At 46.5% G+C, this 18,395-nt stretch overlaps 1 protein-coding gene across 1 annotated transcript in view; it reads left to right on the forward strand.

Annotated features, from left to right (window-relative positions):
• Positions 1-177: 177 nt before the first annotated feature.
• The window catches only part of fa2h (fatty acid 2-hydroxylase), a gene marked incomplete at its 5' end in the record, with an annotated part of 103,465 nt that continues 85,247 nt past the window's right edge, over positions 178-18,395 (forward strand). Inside the window, one exon of the mRNA XM_084316689.1 lies at positions 178-471. Coding sequence (XP_084172815.1) covers positions 178-471 — 294 coding nt within the window. The remainder of the gene's footprint in view (positions 472-18,395) is intronic.

The raw sequence follows: 18,395 nt of genomic DNA on the forward strand, positions 1-18,395 counted from the left end.
TCTCTCTCTCTCTCGGCTCATGAATAATGCGTGACTATGCTAATGAGCTGATGTGGTCGGCCTCACAGACATCGATTGTCTTTTGTCAACAACAAAAGTTTAGTTCGCGGTCAGTCGTCGACTCGTCTAGTCTTCGGTTCAGGCTGAGACACCTGTACGTCTCCACCACACACACAGATGTCTCCATCGATGTCTCCTCCGCGTTTCTTCTCGGAGAAAGAGGTGGCTGGACACTGCGGCACCAAGGACTCCTGCTGGGTCTTGTTGGGGACCAGGGTGTACGATGTGACCGGGTTCCTCCGGAGGCACCCGGGCGGGGAGGCGCTGCTCCTGCGCCGCTCAGGGAGGGACGTCAGCGGGGAGATGGAGGGCCCCCCTCACCGGCACTCTGCCAACGCGCGGCGGTGGATGGAACAATATTACATCGGCGAGCTGGACAGAGACAGCGGCGGCGCCGACGAGGAGGCACAGGTAGGGCAAATACTTCAGGTGATACATCAGACAGCCTACTGGATAATAGACACATTCCTTCTACAAACGAAGCTCAACTAAGGAACATAAACTAAACAATTTAAGGCATATACAAAAAAAAAACGGAAATCTTCTTCTCGGCCGGGTTTGTGGTTCCATGTTGTCTAGGACTGTATTTCGGACACCTTGAAATTACAGACAATTATTGAGATCCATCAACATAGGTTTAGATTCTGCTACCCTACGCCAGCCAAGTATAGCTATATGTATAACTTAAATAGTGAGTTTTCTATTGCCAATATATAGTGCTCAGGCATTCTCTATAGCCTAGGTCTACTGTGTAGGAGGATATCATGTTTTGGAGATGCTGGTATGGTTTGATATTAGCAAAACTATAGCCCTATGCGAGTAAATTGTACTTGCTTCACTCTCTCGTTCTGTCACCGCCAGAGAGAGAGAGAGAGAGAGAGAGAGAGAGCGGGAGAGAGGGAGAGAGAGAGAGGTGCTCTTTCATGACAAATAGATTAGGATGTGATGGTATCTCAAAGGTAGGAATAAAACATCCTGTTACACAAAAAACAAGTAACTCCAAACACCAGCTTTTCAGGAATCAAGAAAGAAATATTTATTTTTCAAATTGACACACATGAAATGTATAGCTATAATCATGGGTATTGAATGGGTTTAAAGCCCCCCCCCCCCCCCCCCCCCATGTTCAACCCACTAAAGACTACATGGACCTACATGAATTCACATAGGCTATTACAAAATCACTTAACAAAACACCCTCACTCAAGGGGGAAAAATACCTCCAATGTATCAGAAAGTGTGTGTGTGTGTGTGTGTGTGTGTGTGTGTGTGTGTGTGTGTGTGTGTGTGTGTGTGTGTGTGTGTGTGTGTGTGTGTGTGTGTGTGTGTGTGTGTGTGTGTGTGTGTGTGTGTGTGTGTGTGTGTGTGTGTGTGTGTGTGTGTGTGTGTGTGTGTGTGTGTGTGTGTGTGTGTGTGTGTGTGTGTGCGTGTGTGTGCGTGTGTGTGTGAGAAACCGGTCTGTCCTGTATATTATGTCCTGTATGATATATCAACAGTACATTTGAGGGAAACCGGAAGCTTTCTGTCACTTCTTGGAGGAATATTCACACAAGTTTTCTCCATGTATGTATGTATGTATGTATGTATGTATGTATGTATGTATGTATGTATGTATGTATGTATGTATGTATGTATGTATGTATGTATGTATGTGTGTGAGAGAGAGTTTGCATAAATCTCTTGGTGCCGGAGTTGACATTTACATGGCTTGTGTGTGTGTGTGTGTGTGTGTGTGTGTGTGTGTGCGTGTGTGTGTGCGTGTGTGTGTGTGCAATGCATGCCCATGCATGCATGGGTGTTTAGATACAACATTAAGGTTGTTTGGTTGTATTCACTCTCCTCCTCTCCTGTCCTCCTCTCCTCCTCTCCTGTCCTCCTCTCCTCCTCTCCTGTCCTCCTCTCCTCCTCTCCTCTCCTCCTCTCCTCCTCTCCCCTCCTCTCCTCTCATCTCCTCTCCTCCTCTCCTCTTCTGTTGCTTTATTAGCTGATAAGTCTTATCAGCAGAATTTGACTTTTGGACAATCTTTATGTTGGTCATAAAATGTGAATTTGAAAGACGGTGTGTGTGTGTGTGTGTGTGTGTGTGTGTGGTGTATGTATGTATGTATGCAGATAACAATTATGATGTTGTTAACCACAGTTTAACAATGAGACCCCCCCCCCGTCCCCCACAAACACACAGCTCCTCACAACGCTCTCTCCATCTTGTAATGCCACATCAATATTGTAACTGAGGGGTACAATTCCCTGACTGTATTAATCAAGTATTGATATCATTAAATCACTACCGTCTTGTACATTACTGGCCAATACCGTACAAAGGTATATTAGATGACAACACTTCCACAATAACAGGTTTCCACTCAAATACTAATTTAGAATATTTATTACATCAAAATAGTATTACATTATATACTTTGTTCACTTTAGATGCGCTTATAAGGCAAAGAATGTGCAGGCAAATCAATAATGAATATTAAGTAATTAGATCTAGGGATATTCTGGGAAGGGGGGGTGTACTACCGGTTGTAAGCCAGCAGGGGGGGGCAATACTCTATGAAAGTCAATGGTCCACGGAGCTTCAGCAAAGCACCTGGAGACGGTGTATTACTCCCTGAGTCCGCGGGGAAAGCAGTGGTAATCCCAGGGTGCGCTCCGCGCAGATGAAAGGTGGAAGCCGTGGAGTCTCTGGTACGACAGAGACGGGCTTGAGTGATGTCTTCACGGGCAGGTGTAGATCCCACAGTAGCAGCGGGGTAGGCGGTTCTCTGCTCCAGCAGCTTGGTCAAAGCAATGAAGAATAATAATCCTTGCCGGAAAGTGGCACTGCTGGCGGGGTGTAAATCCTCCGTGGTGTGCGGTAGTGCACGGTTGAACTTGACGTTACTATCCTTATTAGCACGCAGAATAAGTGCTCTATGTAGACGCACAATTACTCACTTCACGTGGTCTTTGACTCGTAATGAAGGTTTACTAATAAATAGCGAACGATACGTTAAACCAACGTACTAGGATAACACGAGACTCTATCTTGGGGCAATGCGAGCCCTGCTGTACCACACGTTGCGTAGTGGGTAAGGCTTTACTTGGTAACTGAACCAGACTGAACTGAAGGCGAACTGAAAAGGAAGTTCTGTATTTGCTGGTCATATTTATACGTACGGTGGACAAATAGTGCCGTTCGTATTTTGGTAGCCGTATTCATGGGCAGAAGCAGGCATGTTAAGACAAGTCATGTCGGTAGCTTTCAAGTCAGCTCGAGGGGGTAAGGCACTGGCGCCAGGGGATCGCTTCCAATAGGAGAACGAATATTATGGTCTGTCCTGTAGACTAAAGGGATATTCCGTATATATGTACAAAGAATATACAAGGGATATCAAACGATATACAAATATTATACATGGGATCTCAGGCAATAAATATATATATTCGGTTTAATCTGACCCTTTGTAACAGCCGCCCCCTAATTAGTCCCACCTAATTAGCTAAACAGAGACAGATTAACCGCACTGTCCACTACTCAATGTCTGTGAGGGGTCGGGCAGTTCACAAAGTCAGGGGTCATGGTCGTCATTAGGCGAGTCGGGGAGCCTTGGCGACTCTATCAGCCTCGCCACGGGTCGGTTGTAGATCCGCCCTTGGCCGAGCACTTCTGCCACTCTGACCTTTCCGTCGGCACCAGTGGTCACTTTGCTTACGCGGCCGGCCGGCCACGCAGCTCGGGGTGGTGACTGGTCTATGGTCATGACGACTGGACGGGATGAAGGGGGGCTTAGGAGGAAGCGGGCCTGAAACTGCTTTGATCTGTGCTTGGCTGTGCTTTCTCCTCCTCCGTCTGTTTCTCTTGTTCGCTCTGTACCCCGTGTGAGGAGGGGCCGGTCCCGGCCGCCCCGTCAAGGAGTCGCTTGGGGTGCTGGGTTCGAGGTCAGCTACGTCTGAAGCGCAGCTGAGGGGGGTGGAGTTCCGAACTCCCTCTGGTGCCCACGGTTCTCTCACGGGCCTCTCGCTTAATGTCAATAGCCTCTGCTGTACGGGGGAGAGGCCGGTGTCTTCTTCTGTCGCTCTGGAGTGGAGGCAGCTAGTGGCTGCTGTTCGGTTGAGAGATTTAGCGAGGGGGCCTTGTAGTGTCCACCCTAGGCGGGTCTCGACTGCTGCAGGACAGCCTCGGGTTCCGGTATGGACCCGGTCTATCGGGACGATGAGGTCTGCATGGTCGGAGCCTATCAGCAGGGTCGGGGTGGCGCCGTCTATGAGCGGGATAGGTAGTTGACGCAGGTGCACATATTTGTCCATCAGCTGTGGGATGGGGTAGGTGTACTGTGATAGTCCTATTTCTTGGCTGGTGAAAGCATTTGTAATCCTATACCGTCGCTCTGGCTGCCCGCTTGCTGCGATAGTGAAGGAGACATTCTCGCCCTTTATCGTCTTTAAATCTCTTCTTATTGTCCGAATCGTCATTTGGTTCTCGCTCCCCCGCAGTCCCAGCTGGGCCGCAGCGGACGCGAGCAGAAGGGTCTTCTCTGACCCGTCATCAAGGACGGCGTAAGTGTCCATGACTTTGTCCTCGTGGCTCAGGAGCACCCTGACCACTTTGAGGAGCACACGGGGGGTCCCGCTATGCTGGGGGTCTATGTGGAGCACTCCTGTCTCGGGTGGTGACGTAGACTCTATATGGTGCGAGTCGCACCTTGACTCCCAGTGTCTGCCGTAGCAGTCGGGACACCAGGGAGCGGTCTGGTGGAACTTTGGTTCTGGTGCCACCGCCTCGGCATGGTACATCACCGCGACGGGCCCACTCGGTTGTCCTGGCTGACGCTTGTTGATGTCATGCAGGACCTCCAGGTGGGTGCCACCGCACCTGCTGCACTTCTTTTTCAAGCGGCACTCAGCTGCTAGGTGGCTGCGCGCGCAGCGGAAGCAGCGGCGGTGGTCCTTGACCCACTGGCTCACATCATCCGTGGTCAGCTTCTTGAAATCTTCGCACTGATAGAGCCGATGTTCTCCCTCACAGTACTGGCACTCAATCTTCCACTGGTCCTCTTTCGTCGAGGGGGTGTTGTGGTTCTGGTGCGGCGGTACTGATTCGGCTTGGTGCATAACAGTCACCGATCTTCGGCCATCGTTTACTCTCCTAGGTCCCTCTCTGGAGCTTGGTGTGCTCCGCACGAACGTATCCAATCGTAGGCTGCTGACTTCTCTCGCCAGGAAGTCGGCCAAGTCTAGGAGGGATGGTTCTGGACCGTTAGGATCACGGTGGTCTCTCTGCCGCCTGAAGCGCTCCTGTCTGGCGGGCGGCAGCTTCTCTAAAATCCTCTCGACGTTAGAGTTGGCGTATAGCTCGTGCATACCCTTTTCTCGTTGCGCTCCCAGCATCCCTACCAGGGACTGTACTTTTATAGACAGGTCGTCTAGTGAGCGATTGTCTGTTGCTGGGGGTAAGCGGTCAATATGCCTTATCTCTTCTATTACGTAATCCCATATACGTCCATATCTCTGGTCCAGCGCTGCTAGAGCCGCGGTGTATGGGGTCGTAGAGGTGGCGTAGGCTAGCGCTATATTGTGCGCCCGGGGCACTTTCAGGTGCTGCAGTAATATTGCATACTTGTGGCGTTCATCAGCGACATCCACCATCATTGTCTCTAAGCACATCCGGAGCTCCGTATACTGTGCTCGATTCTCATGGGTGAAGTCTTGAAACGTCGGTGTGCCAATGTATGATGTCATGGATGACTGGCACATCGGTGAGCGTTGGGGGAGAGGCCTCCTAGGCGAGTCTCCTCTTGCGTGTCGTCTTGGGCTGGTACTTGGTGGGTACCGAAGGTCGGGTACCCAGGTGCTGTTCCTCGGGGCTGACGGTGCGTCAAACTCACCCGTGAGTTGAGTCGGGGGTTTGTAGCGCAGGGCCTCGGGGCTGACTTCTGGGCTGTACTGGACCTCCTGGTCCTGAGTATGTTGCTGCTGGTCGGGGCTGTACTGGGCCTCCTGGGCCAGAGCACGTTGCTGCTGGTCGGCTTGACACTCCTCCTCCTCCTCCTCCTCTCCCTCTGCTAGGACCTGGAGTCTTCTGTTCAGTCTCTCGGCGTGGTCCGGTTCTTCCCGGTTGCTGGGTCTCGTATGGACCGGCCGGGGAGGGGGTTCGGAGACGTGGACAGGATCCTCCTGTAGGCGGGGTCCCGGGTCGCTTCGTCGGGTAGGGGAATGTGTCCTAGACCCATGTCTTGACGATCTCTGGGAGCTCCGTGCGGAGTGAGGGGGTGTCGCCATGGCAACCAGTTTGTCCATCAGCTCCGCCTGCAGCCGGTCGCGCTCTGCCTCGCGCTGGGCATTGGCGATGTCGCGCTGCGCATTGGCGCTGGCCTGGGCAGCGTCGCGCTGTGCGTTGGCGACGTCGCGCTGGGCATTGGCGCTGGCGTGGGCGGCGTGGAGCTGTGCATTTGCGACGTCGGCGCGGCTTCTCTCAATGTTCTCTTCTGTCTGGAGGCGTCTGGTCTCCAGTCTTATTCGGTCGTCTTCACTCCTTTGTTGCGCCTGGAAGCGCTCTCGCTCGCCTGCAAAGTGTTCGCGCTCGCACGTCTGTTGCGCTTGAAGTCGATCGCGTTCGGTGGAGGCTGCCAGGGTGGCGATGAGTGCTTGCGCCAGCATCTTGTCCGCCTCGCTGGGGGAAGACACCGTTTGGGGCGATCGGCTCCCGGCAGTACTTGTTGGAGATCCGTTCTCCTGTTGCGTACCGAGGAGATCCGTCTCCTGGGTGCGCGTCTCTTTAGGGTTGTCTTCCTCCCGGAGCTGATCGGGGACTATTTCTTCGGTATTGTCTGGGGGTAAAGTCGTGTCAGTTCCCTCCTGGTCCCCACCGTGAGCTTGGTCAGTTACATTAGAACCCACTAGGGCCTCTGTGGTCGGGGTAGCCTGGTTGTTAGGGTCGGACATAATTTTACTTTCTACTTTTTCCGCGTTTAATTTCCCTTTAAAGCTAGGTATTGGACTGACAGAGTATGCCTCTAGATAGGGAGGTGGCTGCCGTCTGCGCTGCGGGCGATCTAGCTTAGGAGAACCGTTTGTGGAGTGTTCGTCATCGGCCATGTCAATATTAATATTATATTAATATTACGCTAATTATTCTCCGGCTCGAAGGACCAATTGTAACTGAGGGGTACAATTCCCTGACTGTATTAATCAAGTATTGATATCATTAAATCACTACCGTCTTGTACATTACTGGCCAATACCGTACAAAGGTATATTAGATGACAACACTTCCACAATAACAGGTTTCCACTCAAATACTCATTTAGAATATTTATTACATCAAAATAGTATTACATTATATACTTTGTTCACTTTAGATGCGCTTATAAGGCAAAGAATGTGCAGGCAAATCAATAATGAATATTAAGTAATTAGATCTAGGGATATTCTGGGAAGGGGGGGTGTACTACCGGTTGTAAGCCAGCAGGGGGGGGCAATACTCTATGAAAGTCAATGGTCCACGGAGCTTCAGCAAAGCACCTGGAGACGGTGTATTACTCCCTGAGTCCGCGGGGAAAGCAGTGGTAATCCCAGGGTGCGCTCCGCGCAGATGAAAGGTGGAAGCCGTGGAGTCTCTGGTACGACAGAGACGGGCTTGAGTGATGTCTTCACGGGCAGGTGTAGATCCCACAGTAGCAGCGGGGTAGGCGGTTCTCTGCTCCAGCAGCTTGGTCAAAGCAATGAAGAATAATAATCCTTGCCGGAAAGTGGCACTGCTGGCGGGGTGTAAATCCTCCGTGGTGCGCGGTAGTGCACGGTTGAACTTGACGTTACTATCCTTATTAGCACGCAGAATAAGTGCTCTATGTAGACGCACAATTACTCACTTCACGTGGTCTTTGACTCGTAATGAAGGTTTACTAATAAATAGCGAACGATACGTTAAACCAACGTACTAGGATAACACGAGACTCTATCTTGGGGCAATGCGAGCCCTGCTGTACCACACGTTGCGTAGTGGGTAAGGCTTTACTTGGTAACTGAACCAGACTGAACTGAAGGCGAACTGAAAAGGAAGTTCTGTATTTGCTGGTCATATTTATACGTACGGTGGACAAATAGTGCCGTTCGTATTTTGGTAGCCGTATTCATGGGCAGAAGCGGGCATGTTAAGACAAGTCATGTCGGTAGCTTTCAAGTCAGCTCGAGGGGGTAAGGCACTGGCGCCAGGGGATCGCTTCCAATAGGAGAACGAATATTATGGTCTGTCCTGTAGACTAAAGGGATATTCCGTATATATGTACAAAGAATATACAAGGGATATCAAACGATATACAAATATTATACATGGGATCTCAGGCAATAAATATATATATTCGGTTTAATCTGACCCTTTGTAACAAATATTTACCCTGGTTTTACCTCTCTCTTGTCCAATACTCTTCTTGGGTCGTTTTGTTATTTGACCTCTCTCTTCTTGGGTTGTTTGGTTGTTTGACCTTTCTCTTCTTGTCCAATACTCTTCTTGGGTCGTTTGGTTGTTTGACCTCTCTCTTCTTGGATAGTTTTGTTCACCCGTACATTCACGCTTTACAGGGACAGCTTCGGCGACAGGATATGCAGCTAACGGCAATGAATAATTGTGCTCCATCACAGAGACTGGTAAACGTTACCTTGCTAGCTTAGTTCCTTCCTCACTCTCTGACGTATCATCTGGTGTTTCACATGTTTTTCCGGAAGTTATAGCAACTAGAGGAGGTAAAGGGGATATGACGCCATTGGTCGCACCCTTTGATTGAAATTACATATTTCTCTGGGTTTGAACTTTGCATGTTGAATAATGTAATAACATAGGTGGGTCTAATCATTTTTAGACATTTTAATGCGGAAATGTTACATATTATGTCTTTAAGCATCAGAGCAGACTTTTTACATACATAATGCATTCAGGCTTTTGTGCTCTGAGAGCCTCTGGGATAATCTATGATGTACAATTTGCATTCCGATCCTCTGAAGCAAAATACACACGTACAAAAATGTGTAGGCAACAGAAAAAACAAACAAACAATCAAACTCATTTAGATTATAGCAAGTCTGTGGATACAGTTGGAGTTCATTACACAAGCTAATTATGGTACACATCTGAGCAACTTCCAACCTTTTACACATAGAAATTATGTTAATTGGGGCCCAATTTGTACTATAGCACCATAATGGATCTATATTTGGTCAAACTGGTCCCACAACTGGCTCCCTCATGGTGCTCCCTCACGGTGCTCCCTCACGGTGCTCCCTCACACTGCTCCCTCATGGTGCTCCCTCACACTGCTCCCTCATGGTGCTCCCTCATGGTGCTCCCTCTCACGCTGCTCCCTCACGGTGCTCCCTCACGGTGCTCCCTCACGGTGCTCCCTCGCGCTGCTCCCACATGGTGCTCCCTCATGGTGCTCCCTCATGGTGCTCCCTCACGGTGCTCCCTCACGGTGCTCCCTCACGGTGCTCCCACACGGTGCTCCCTCACGGTGCTCCCTCACGGTGCTCCCTCACGGTGCTCCCTCACGGTGCTCCCTCACGCTGCTCCCTCACGCTGCTCCCTCACGCTGCTCCCTCACGCTGCTCCCTCACGCTGCTCCCTCACGCTGCTCCCTCACGGTGCTCCCTCACGCTGCTCCCTCACGCTGCTCCCTCACGGGCGTCACCGGGGGCGACAGACTGAACCTGTTGGTTGTTGCAGCATTACCATTATACTCCTTTTCATTATACTCCTTTTCATTATACTCCTTTTCATTATACTCATTTTCATTATACTCCTTTTCATTATACTCCTTTTCATTATACTTCTTTGCATTATACTCCTTTTTATTATACTCCTTTTCATTATACTCCTTTTCATTATACTCCTTTTTATTATACTCCTTTTCATTATACTCCGTTTCATTACCATTATACTCCGTTTCATTACCATTATACTCTGTTTCATTACCATTATACTCCTTTTCATTATTCTGAGATGTGATATTTGAGGGTTTTCCCTCCTAGGATTTCAGGCTTTTTCTATTGGATCTGCCCCTCCCATCCACGTCTCAAGTTATAACCATCTGGAATCTGATTTATCCAAACTACCTTCGTAGAGCGTTCATCATTCGGTTGTATTGTGGCTTGGTTCAACTATCTTGCCATTATATTGATCCTTTTATCCACATTTGGATTTCCAGGCCAGGTGCAATTTGTGGCATTCGTGCAACAAGTGGGATCCCATGTCCCCCTGAGGAAACCTGCATGTCTGCCAGTTGAACCAAAGGGCAGTTCCCTCACCCCCCCCCCCCCCTGCCTGAAATAGATACTGTGTGTACTTACCTCTGTCTCAGTTAGGCCTTTATCTTGCAGAACAATGTGGTGGAACATACCACAAATCACCTAGAAGCAGAGAGCTACGTATCCCAAGGGGATCATGGGGTGTCCGGCTGCAGCTCAGATATTATGAACATGGATTTTGGAGGGAGAGGGAGGGGAAGCATTCTCCCTGACTGCTTTAGGTACTATTATGTCAACAAACTGTTATTAGTTACTTCTGTCTCTCAGACCTGATGTCTCTTCTCTCCGTCTGCTTCCCAATGGCTGGTTAAAGAATACATATTTAAACCCACTGGTTTCTGAAGCAGGAGTTTCACTTTCAAAGCAGTGTTTTATATATATAGGCTATTACGGTTATTGGCTGACAATGAAAAGGTATATTGCAGTGGGTGACATACCCAGTATATGCGGGTGTCAGGAGGATTACTGGGTTCAAACAGCAGGGCACGGCTGTGGCATTTAGCATTTTTAGATTATATATTAGATTAGATTTAGATTATTAGATTATATATATTGTAACTATATTTATTGTAGGGCAAAGCTTGTTGCCCATATGCGCATGTCCAGAGTTAATTATATTGTCATTACTTCTAAGATACGATTTATTGATCCCCTTGGGGAAATTCGCCACTGTACTATAGTTTTATGACCTGTATCATGTCTTCTACTATCTGATCCATGCCTTTATCTCAAGCCGACTTGACTACTGTAATGCACTCCTCACTGGCCTCCAAAAAAAAACCACAGAACGACTCCAACTCATTAAAAACACGGCAGCTAGGCTACTAACTAGAACCAAGAGGAGAGACCACATCAGTCCAGTATTAGCTAACCTACACTGGCGCCTTCCGGTAACATTTAGAATTGATTTCAAGATCCTCCTCCTTATATACAAAGCACTAAATGGAACAGGACCAAGCTACATTGCAGTCAACTATGTGCCTCCTAGAACATTGCGATCATCTACTACTGGTCTATTGAAGGTTCCAAGCCACAGTCTAAGGAAAATCAGGGATGCAGCCTTTGCAAACTATGCACCAAAGTTATGGAACACACTACCTATGGACATTAGGGAAGCTAGATCTCTTAATATTTTCAGAAATAAGCTAAAAACGTACCTCGATCTTCACCATAGCCTTCTAATACACCCTGCTGTTGATTGTACTGTAGCACCATTTTACTCTGTCCATTATATTGCATAATTTTACTATCTATTCTATTCTACTATTCTATTATTGCACTGTATTATTTTACTCTGTCTATTGCTTTTTATTACAGGTTCAAAACTGTCAGGTATTAAACTGTGTGGGTATCAAACAAGAGACTGTCAGGCTTTAAAACTGTGTAGGAGACCCAGGCCTAGAACTGCACCCTGAGAGAGGGCACTGCGCCCTGAGAGGGAGGTTTGCCCTGGGTGGGAGGTTCAAAGGGTAAGGGAAGACTGTCAAGTTTTAAACTGATACCAAACAGAGAAGGTAAAGATGACTTTAAACTGTTAAACAGTAATCCAGAACTATTTTATTGCACTGTAAAATATATATATTTTTTAATCTATTCTATAATTTTATTGCACTGAACTATTGCACTATTTATCCTACTCTTTTTATTATTGTCTATTTAAAACTGAATCAAACCATAAACAAGGTGGCCTGTTGGGATGTTAGATCCTAATGTAAAAAACTGTGATTTTATATGTCTGCACTTTACATGTGCTCATTTTATGCCGGTCTTTTTTCTGTTGTGAAGCACTTTGAGCTGCAGTTTCTGTATGAAAGGTGCTATACAAATAACGTTTATTATTATTATTATTATTATTATTATTATTATTATTATTATTTATTATTATTATTATTATTATTATTATTATTATTATTATTATTATTATTATTATTATTATTATTATTATTATTATTATTATTATTATTATTATTATTATTATTATTATTATTATTATTATTATTATTATTATTATTATTATTATTATTATTATTATTATTATCTGTACCTTCCCTCCCCCCTCCCCCATGTTGCTATGATGTCTAAAAGGAATATCTTATCTTATGTTATTGTTTTGACTTTGGCTATTTGCCTCAGTGTGATAATACAGTTGCAGATCAAGGTTTTTGACAAACAGCAGGTGTGACTAATAGGTTTGAAGCACGTCTTGGACTTTGTAGCGTTGCCATCAGACCGAGCGTTCGTGTGCCAGAGAGGAAGGCCTGCTGGGATCTGATCCCAGGGGGTGAGGCTATAGTTTCCAATCTGTGCACATGTGTGTGTGTGTGTGTGTGCGTGTGTGTGTGTGTGTGTGTGTGTGGGTGTGGATGTGTGTATGAAACTATGAATGTGTGTGTGTGTGGGTGTGGATGTGTGTATGAAACTATGAATGTGTGTGTGTGTGTGTGCGTGTGCGTGTGACCGTGTATGTATGTGTGTATGGATGTGTGTATGGATGTGTGTATGAATGTGTGTGTGTGTGTGTGTGTGTATGAATGTGTGTGTGTATGAGATTCAAGTTCAAGTTTGTTTATTATTTGTCATAATAAAATACAGAATACTTTATGATGAAATGCTTGTTTCTGTATGAGCCCATGAGAGTGTGCTACATACAGTAAAAAAAGTAAGTAAGTAAGTAAAAAGAAAAAAGTTATTAAGAAGTAAGTAAAAAGTAAGTAAAGGAATGTTCAGTCAATATGTATATATACAATATACAATACAGAGTAAAATGAGTAACAGTGAGGTACAATGCAGAAATGAAATGAGGTACAAAACTTAGGGTAAGGTGCAAATGACGTATGAATGTAGTGCAAATCTCTTTTATAATAGATAAATATAAAGTGTGTTAAAGTGTCTAAAGTGAGTGGTAAGGTGAGTGCGTGTGTGTGTGTGTGTGTGTGTGTGTAATGTATGTGTATGTGCGCGTGTGAGCATGTGTGCGCGCGTGTGCGAGGGTTTACCTCCAAACAGAGCTGCTGATGACACTGTCAACAAGGTAAACAGGTTTGTTTTCCGTGCTGATTGCCTCCATTCAGAACCAGGCCTAGAGGGCTGTGCTCTAAGGCAGGGCTATTCAATTACAAATTCAATTGGGCCAGATTTAAAAACCAGGAAATGTAGATGGGCCAGACATTTTCAGCAGCCCATTTAAAACCTTTTTTAATTTTTTGCTTTTGGTAATGACAAATGAAACAGGAATTTAAACAAATGCAAATTAATGCAGTAAAACAATAACAAGTAACCTGGAGTGTGAAGCAGGGTGTCGCCGTGAGGGTGCTGCCTTCTTGGGTTCGGACCAACTCAGTACACTCAGAGACAAGGTGAATGCCACTTTTGTTGCTTTATTTTCCCTGACACACACACGCTTATTGATACCCATGATGCCTCTATCAAAGCCCTGGGTCGAGCCAGGCTCTGATGGATCATAGTCTGTGCACAGCCAGAATCCAGCAGAGCCTGGTGTGTACGCCCTTGTACTCTTACCGGTATGCTGTACGCCCCTACCGGACAAGGGGAGGAGGCTGGCGAGCCGACAACCCAGACCACTTGGCCGACGTCCATCACTGGACACTCTCTCCGGAAGTGACCAGGTCGCCCACACTGCCAGCACTCCTGTCCTGGCGGCGTGAACACTTTAGGCAACCAACATGCGCTTCCGCGTTTCTCTGATTGGCAGAGCGCGCGCATGCGCATGAGCCGCGACGCGCTCCTCAGAGGCAGGAATACTAAGCTCCCCCTTAACCCTTATGCCCCCCTAACGATTTAGCAGAGTTGTCACCTTAGTGCATGAAAAGATTGCATCACGTTCAAGGTCATAAAAAACTTTATTTGTAATATTTCGTTCCAATTCTTTTTTTATGAATACCACTATGAACCTAACTCAACATATCTATCAAAGATTCCAAATATTTCCGTTTGTTAGGGTTGGGGTTAGGGTTAGGGTTGGGGTTAGGGTTAGGTTAGGGGACTGTTGAGCAAGTGTTGGGGTGGGCACGGGCACAGGGATGATATTTTACCTTCTCCTAATCTTTCTGTCTGGGTAACCCTCACCCTAACCCTAACCCTAATGGGAAGAAAGAAAACACCAAGGTTTTTGCCAGGCTAAAGTGTATAACCTTTTTTTTAGAGGTATTCTAATGATGATCCTTTTATATATTGAATATATATCAAAGATGACCAATCTGACCCAATTTCATGACATAATAATCAACACAGCCATCGTTGTACACAGAAACACAAATACATATAGGCAAAAAACACAAAATAATAAGGGTTTGTCATGACAAACTAATAAAAAATCGCGATTTACCCGGTGGCTACAACAACACACAGTGACTATGCATCATTGTTTACAATGAATGGAAATCGCGTTTTTTTTTTTTTATTAGTTTGTCATGACAAACCAATTACATAATCCAACATATGTGTAAAGGCACAACATATTCCAGTTAACGGTATATATTTTTTAATGATTCGTTACGGCGCAATCAATACTTCCATGCGTTCGGGACCTCCATGTTTTGGGGGTATTCATCAGAAAAATCGGATCCGGGATTCGGCTCCCATCAGTCGGGCAAGAACTGCGGGTTTTCAGCCTCTCTCCTCTCTCCTGGAGCTTAAGGGGGAGCCGCGCTCGGCCAATCAGAGAAACGCGGAAGGCGCTCTGCCAATCAGAGAAACGCGGAAGCGCATGTTGGTTGCCTAAAGTGTTCACGCGTCCTGGCGTCTGAGGTTCCCCCTGTGGGTCAGAAGCAGCGGGAACTGAGACTGGCACCTGGAGGGGAGAGACGGGCCAGGAGTTGAGGAATGAGAGGGGGTGCAGCCAATTGTTTTCTCTGAGGGAATGGTACAGGCCTGGTGGTTGGGGCTGGTGGCCGTTCCTCCCTGCTTGGAGGGAGAGGTGGTCTTCGGCCAGGGTTACAGCCGTCTCCAAGTCCGCCGGCCGGTCACAGCCCACCCAATCTTCAGTCCCGCCTGAGAGCCCCTCGACGAAGCGTTCCAGGACCACCCGCTCTACCACCTGTGCTGAAGTTGAGGTACCTGGTTGCAGCCCACATTTTCTGCATCCTTCAGCTCTCGGCTGTAGGAGAAGTGATGGTCAGTGGTGGGCCCCAGCTTGGCTTGCCTGAATCGGCAGCGATGGTCTTTGATCATGATTAGCTCTTTTTAAGTGCCCAAATGTCAGGGCTGGCTGTCTAATGCCAATGAGCCGTGTGCTCTCGCTCTGTGTGTCCTGAGTCAGCGTGTGTGTGTGAGTCTTCAGTCCCAGTCTCACTGTGAAATAGGAGGGAGGGGGTTAATTACACAGACCAGTGGCACCTATGTCAATTAATGCACCCCTCGCGCTGCTTTGGCTTTTAGTCACTCCTGATCCTCCCTCTGCAGGCGACACTCAAACCACACCCGTCCCCACACACATTGCTGAAAAAACAAATCTACCCTGAGTAAATAAAGGTTCAAGCACTTTACGAGACCCACCTGAAACAAACCTGTCAGCCATTATGGAATCTCCCCAAGTCATAGTTGAAAAGGCTGCACCATAATCTGCCAAAAGATGTTCTTGAAAGTGGAAAAAATATGCTTACTTTGCAGCAAGTCCTGTATCATCTAGTAATTCATCCCTGGCTTTTTAATTGATTGTGACATTTCATTCTAAGGGATACGATTTCACCTCTTTAGAAAAACTGTGATCAACGGCTATATATCACAGAGTCAAATAACAGTACTTGCAGAGCGTTAATAATCACAATGTTATCATATTGTGGTCCAAGTATCATGTTAATATTGTATCAAGACATCTCCGGTAATTCCTACGGCTAATACCAACCTTTTAAAGGTCCCCTTCACTCAAAAAAAACCTAACTCCTCTTGGAGGCATCACACTGACTATACAGATTGTTATTGGTGCAGAACCTCTTCCCCCGGAGAGAGAGAGCTTCTCTCTACTTCCCTGAAATCTGAGTTGCATGTGTGATGTCACTAATAGATAGAACCTTTCATAGTCCAATGTGTGGTGACTTAGCTTCAGGAGACACAGAAAGCTGAGCAGGTATTGACATGTCTTGAAGGAATATATTGCTGCTGACTTGGAATTCCTGGTAAATATCAGTGTGTGCTTGTGCCAATTTGCATAATAGCCTCGCATTCTCAATGTAGATGTAAAGATGTAGAGATTCTGTCAAGTAGTCTATTGGACAATTTGGTGGAAAAACCATAGTTATACAAATTGTTATTCATTTTAGGGACATTTAAAATTAAAATACACATGACATTGTAGAAATGTGTGCATTGAAATGTCTGTAAAGTCTCGACGACATTGAAGATGAGGGCGACCTCGATTGTCTTTTCGAGTATAAATAAAGGTTGATGATGATGATGATGATTCTCAGGAGCACCTTTGTTTACTCTAGTCTGGGGTCATGGTAACTTTGTTTCAGCCATATCTACCTCAGCACACTGTGTGACAATCCATGACGTGTTCCTTCTCTCGTTCTCCACCACCATCAGTACTGTCTATCTGTATGTCATGTATGTCATATATGTTATGATGAATTGAAAATGGGGGACCGGGACCCTGATGTAAGTCTTTCTCTGGTCTGCATCCCCTTAACAATTGTGTGTATTGAGCCGTACTGTATTGTACCCATTCTGCAATCTGTTTTTCAATCAATCACAATAATGGGGTGTTCTCTCTCTCTCTCTCTCTCTCTCTCTCTCTCTCTCTCTCTCTCTCTCTCTCTCTCTCTCTCTCTCTCTCTCTCTCTCTCTCTCTCTCTCTCTCTCTCTCTCTCTCTCTCTCTCTCTCTCTCTCTCTCTCTCTCTCTCTCTCTCTCTCTCCTCCTTCCTCTCTTATCTTTTTTTTTTTAATTATCTTTTTCCTCCTTTTTTCTGTTTTTCTCCCATCCCAATGTTAGTCGTTATGCCAATTCCCAATCCCCTTCCTGGTCGTTGCGCACTTCTACCCCCTACCGTCGGTCCGGGAGGGCGGAGACTATCACATGCTTCCTCCGACACATGTGTACCCAGCCCACCTCTTCTTTTCACCTGGCAGCGCGGACTCTCACTGGGAGAGTGTAACGTGTGGAAGGTCACACTACCTCTCTTAGATCCTTCCCTCGCTGTGCAGGCGCCCCGACCGAACTGTAGGAGTCGCTGTTTACAACGACCAGGACCCACCCTCGCCGGGTTTCCCACCCGCTAACACTGCCAATTGTGTTAGTATGGACGGTCGGCCAAGCCGGAGGCACCACAGCTGGATTCGATCCCACTGTCTCTGTGGTGGTAGACAGACGCTTAGTCCGCTGCGCTACCCGGCCGCTCCCTTCCTCTCTTATCTTAATCACTCTGTCCTCTCTCCCTGGCAACGTTTCATTAGGAACCAGAGGCTCTATATAATGAGGAGACTGAGCATTCAGGGAGTTTTGAATGGAGAAATCTGTATCGCTAAAGATGGCTGCAACAATGAAACTACTTGCTACAAAACAAACATATTCAGAAGGAAATAATTAAATGTGATGTTAATTTATGTTGAGTAAAAACCTAATTAGGTGAGGTGAGATTATTTTATTGTCACAGCTTTTTTTAAATGTACATACATTCAGAAAAAACGTGAGATACTTGTTTTTCCCGGCTCCTCGACCGTAGTAGATTTGGAAACAACAATACACAACGATCTATACAAACTATACAATACAAGGTATATATATATTTTTTTAAAGGTAAAAAAACAGAGGATACATAAAAAAAAATTATTCTACAGTGTAAGTAGCAGCAGTGTATATGCGTGTAATAAGTATGCTCATGAGATCAGTAGTCTGTTTGCTCGGTGGAAGTAGCTGTGTTCCTTGTGATGTGGACGTGAGACTGCGGTACCATCTGCATGATTGACTAATTGTCTTCATAAGGGCAAGTGCATTCCATTTCAATCCCTCGCTCCCCCTCGTACCCTGCCCCTCTGCTCGGCAAATGGCCACTCACGTGACGTGTGGTGCTACGTATTACCAAGGACAGAGGGAAAG

This window comes from Notolepis coatsorum (genome assembly GCF_963971535.1).
Source record: "Notolepis coatsorum genome assembly, chromosome: 6".
Taxonomy (NCBI): domain Eukaryota; kingdom Metazoa; phylum Chordata; class Actinopteri; order Aulopiformes; family Paralepididae; genus Notolepis; species Notolepis coatsorum.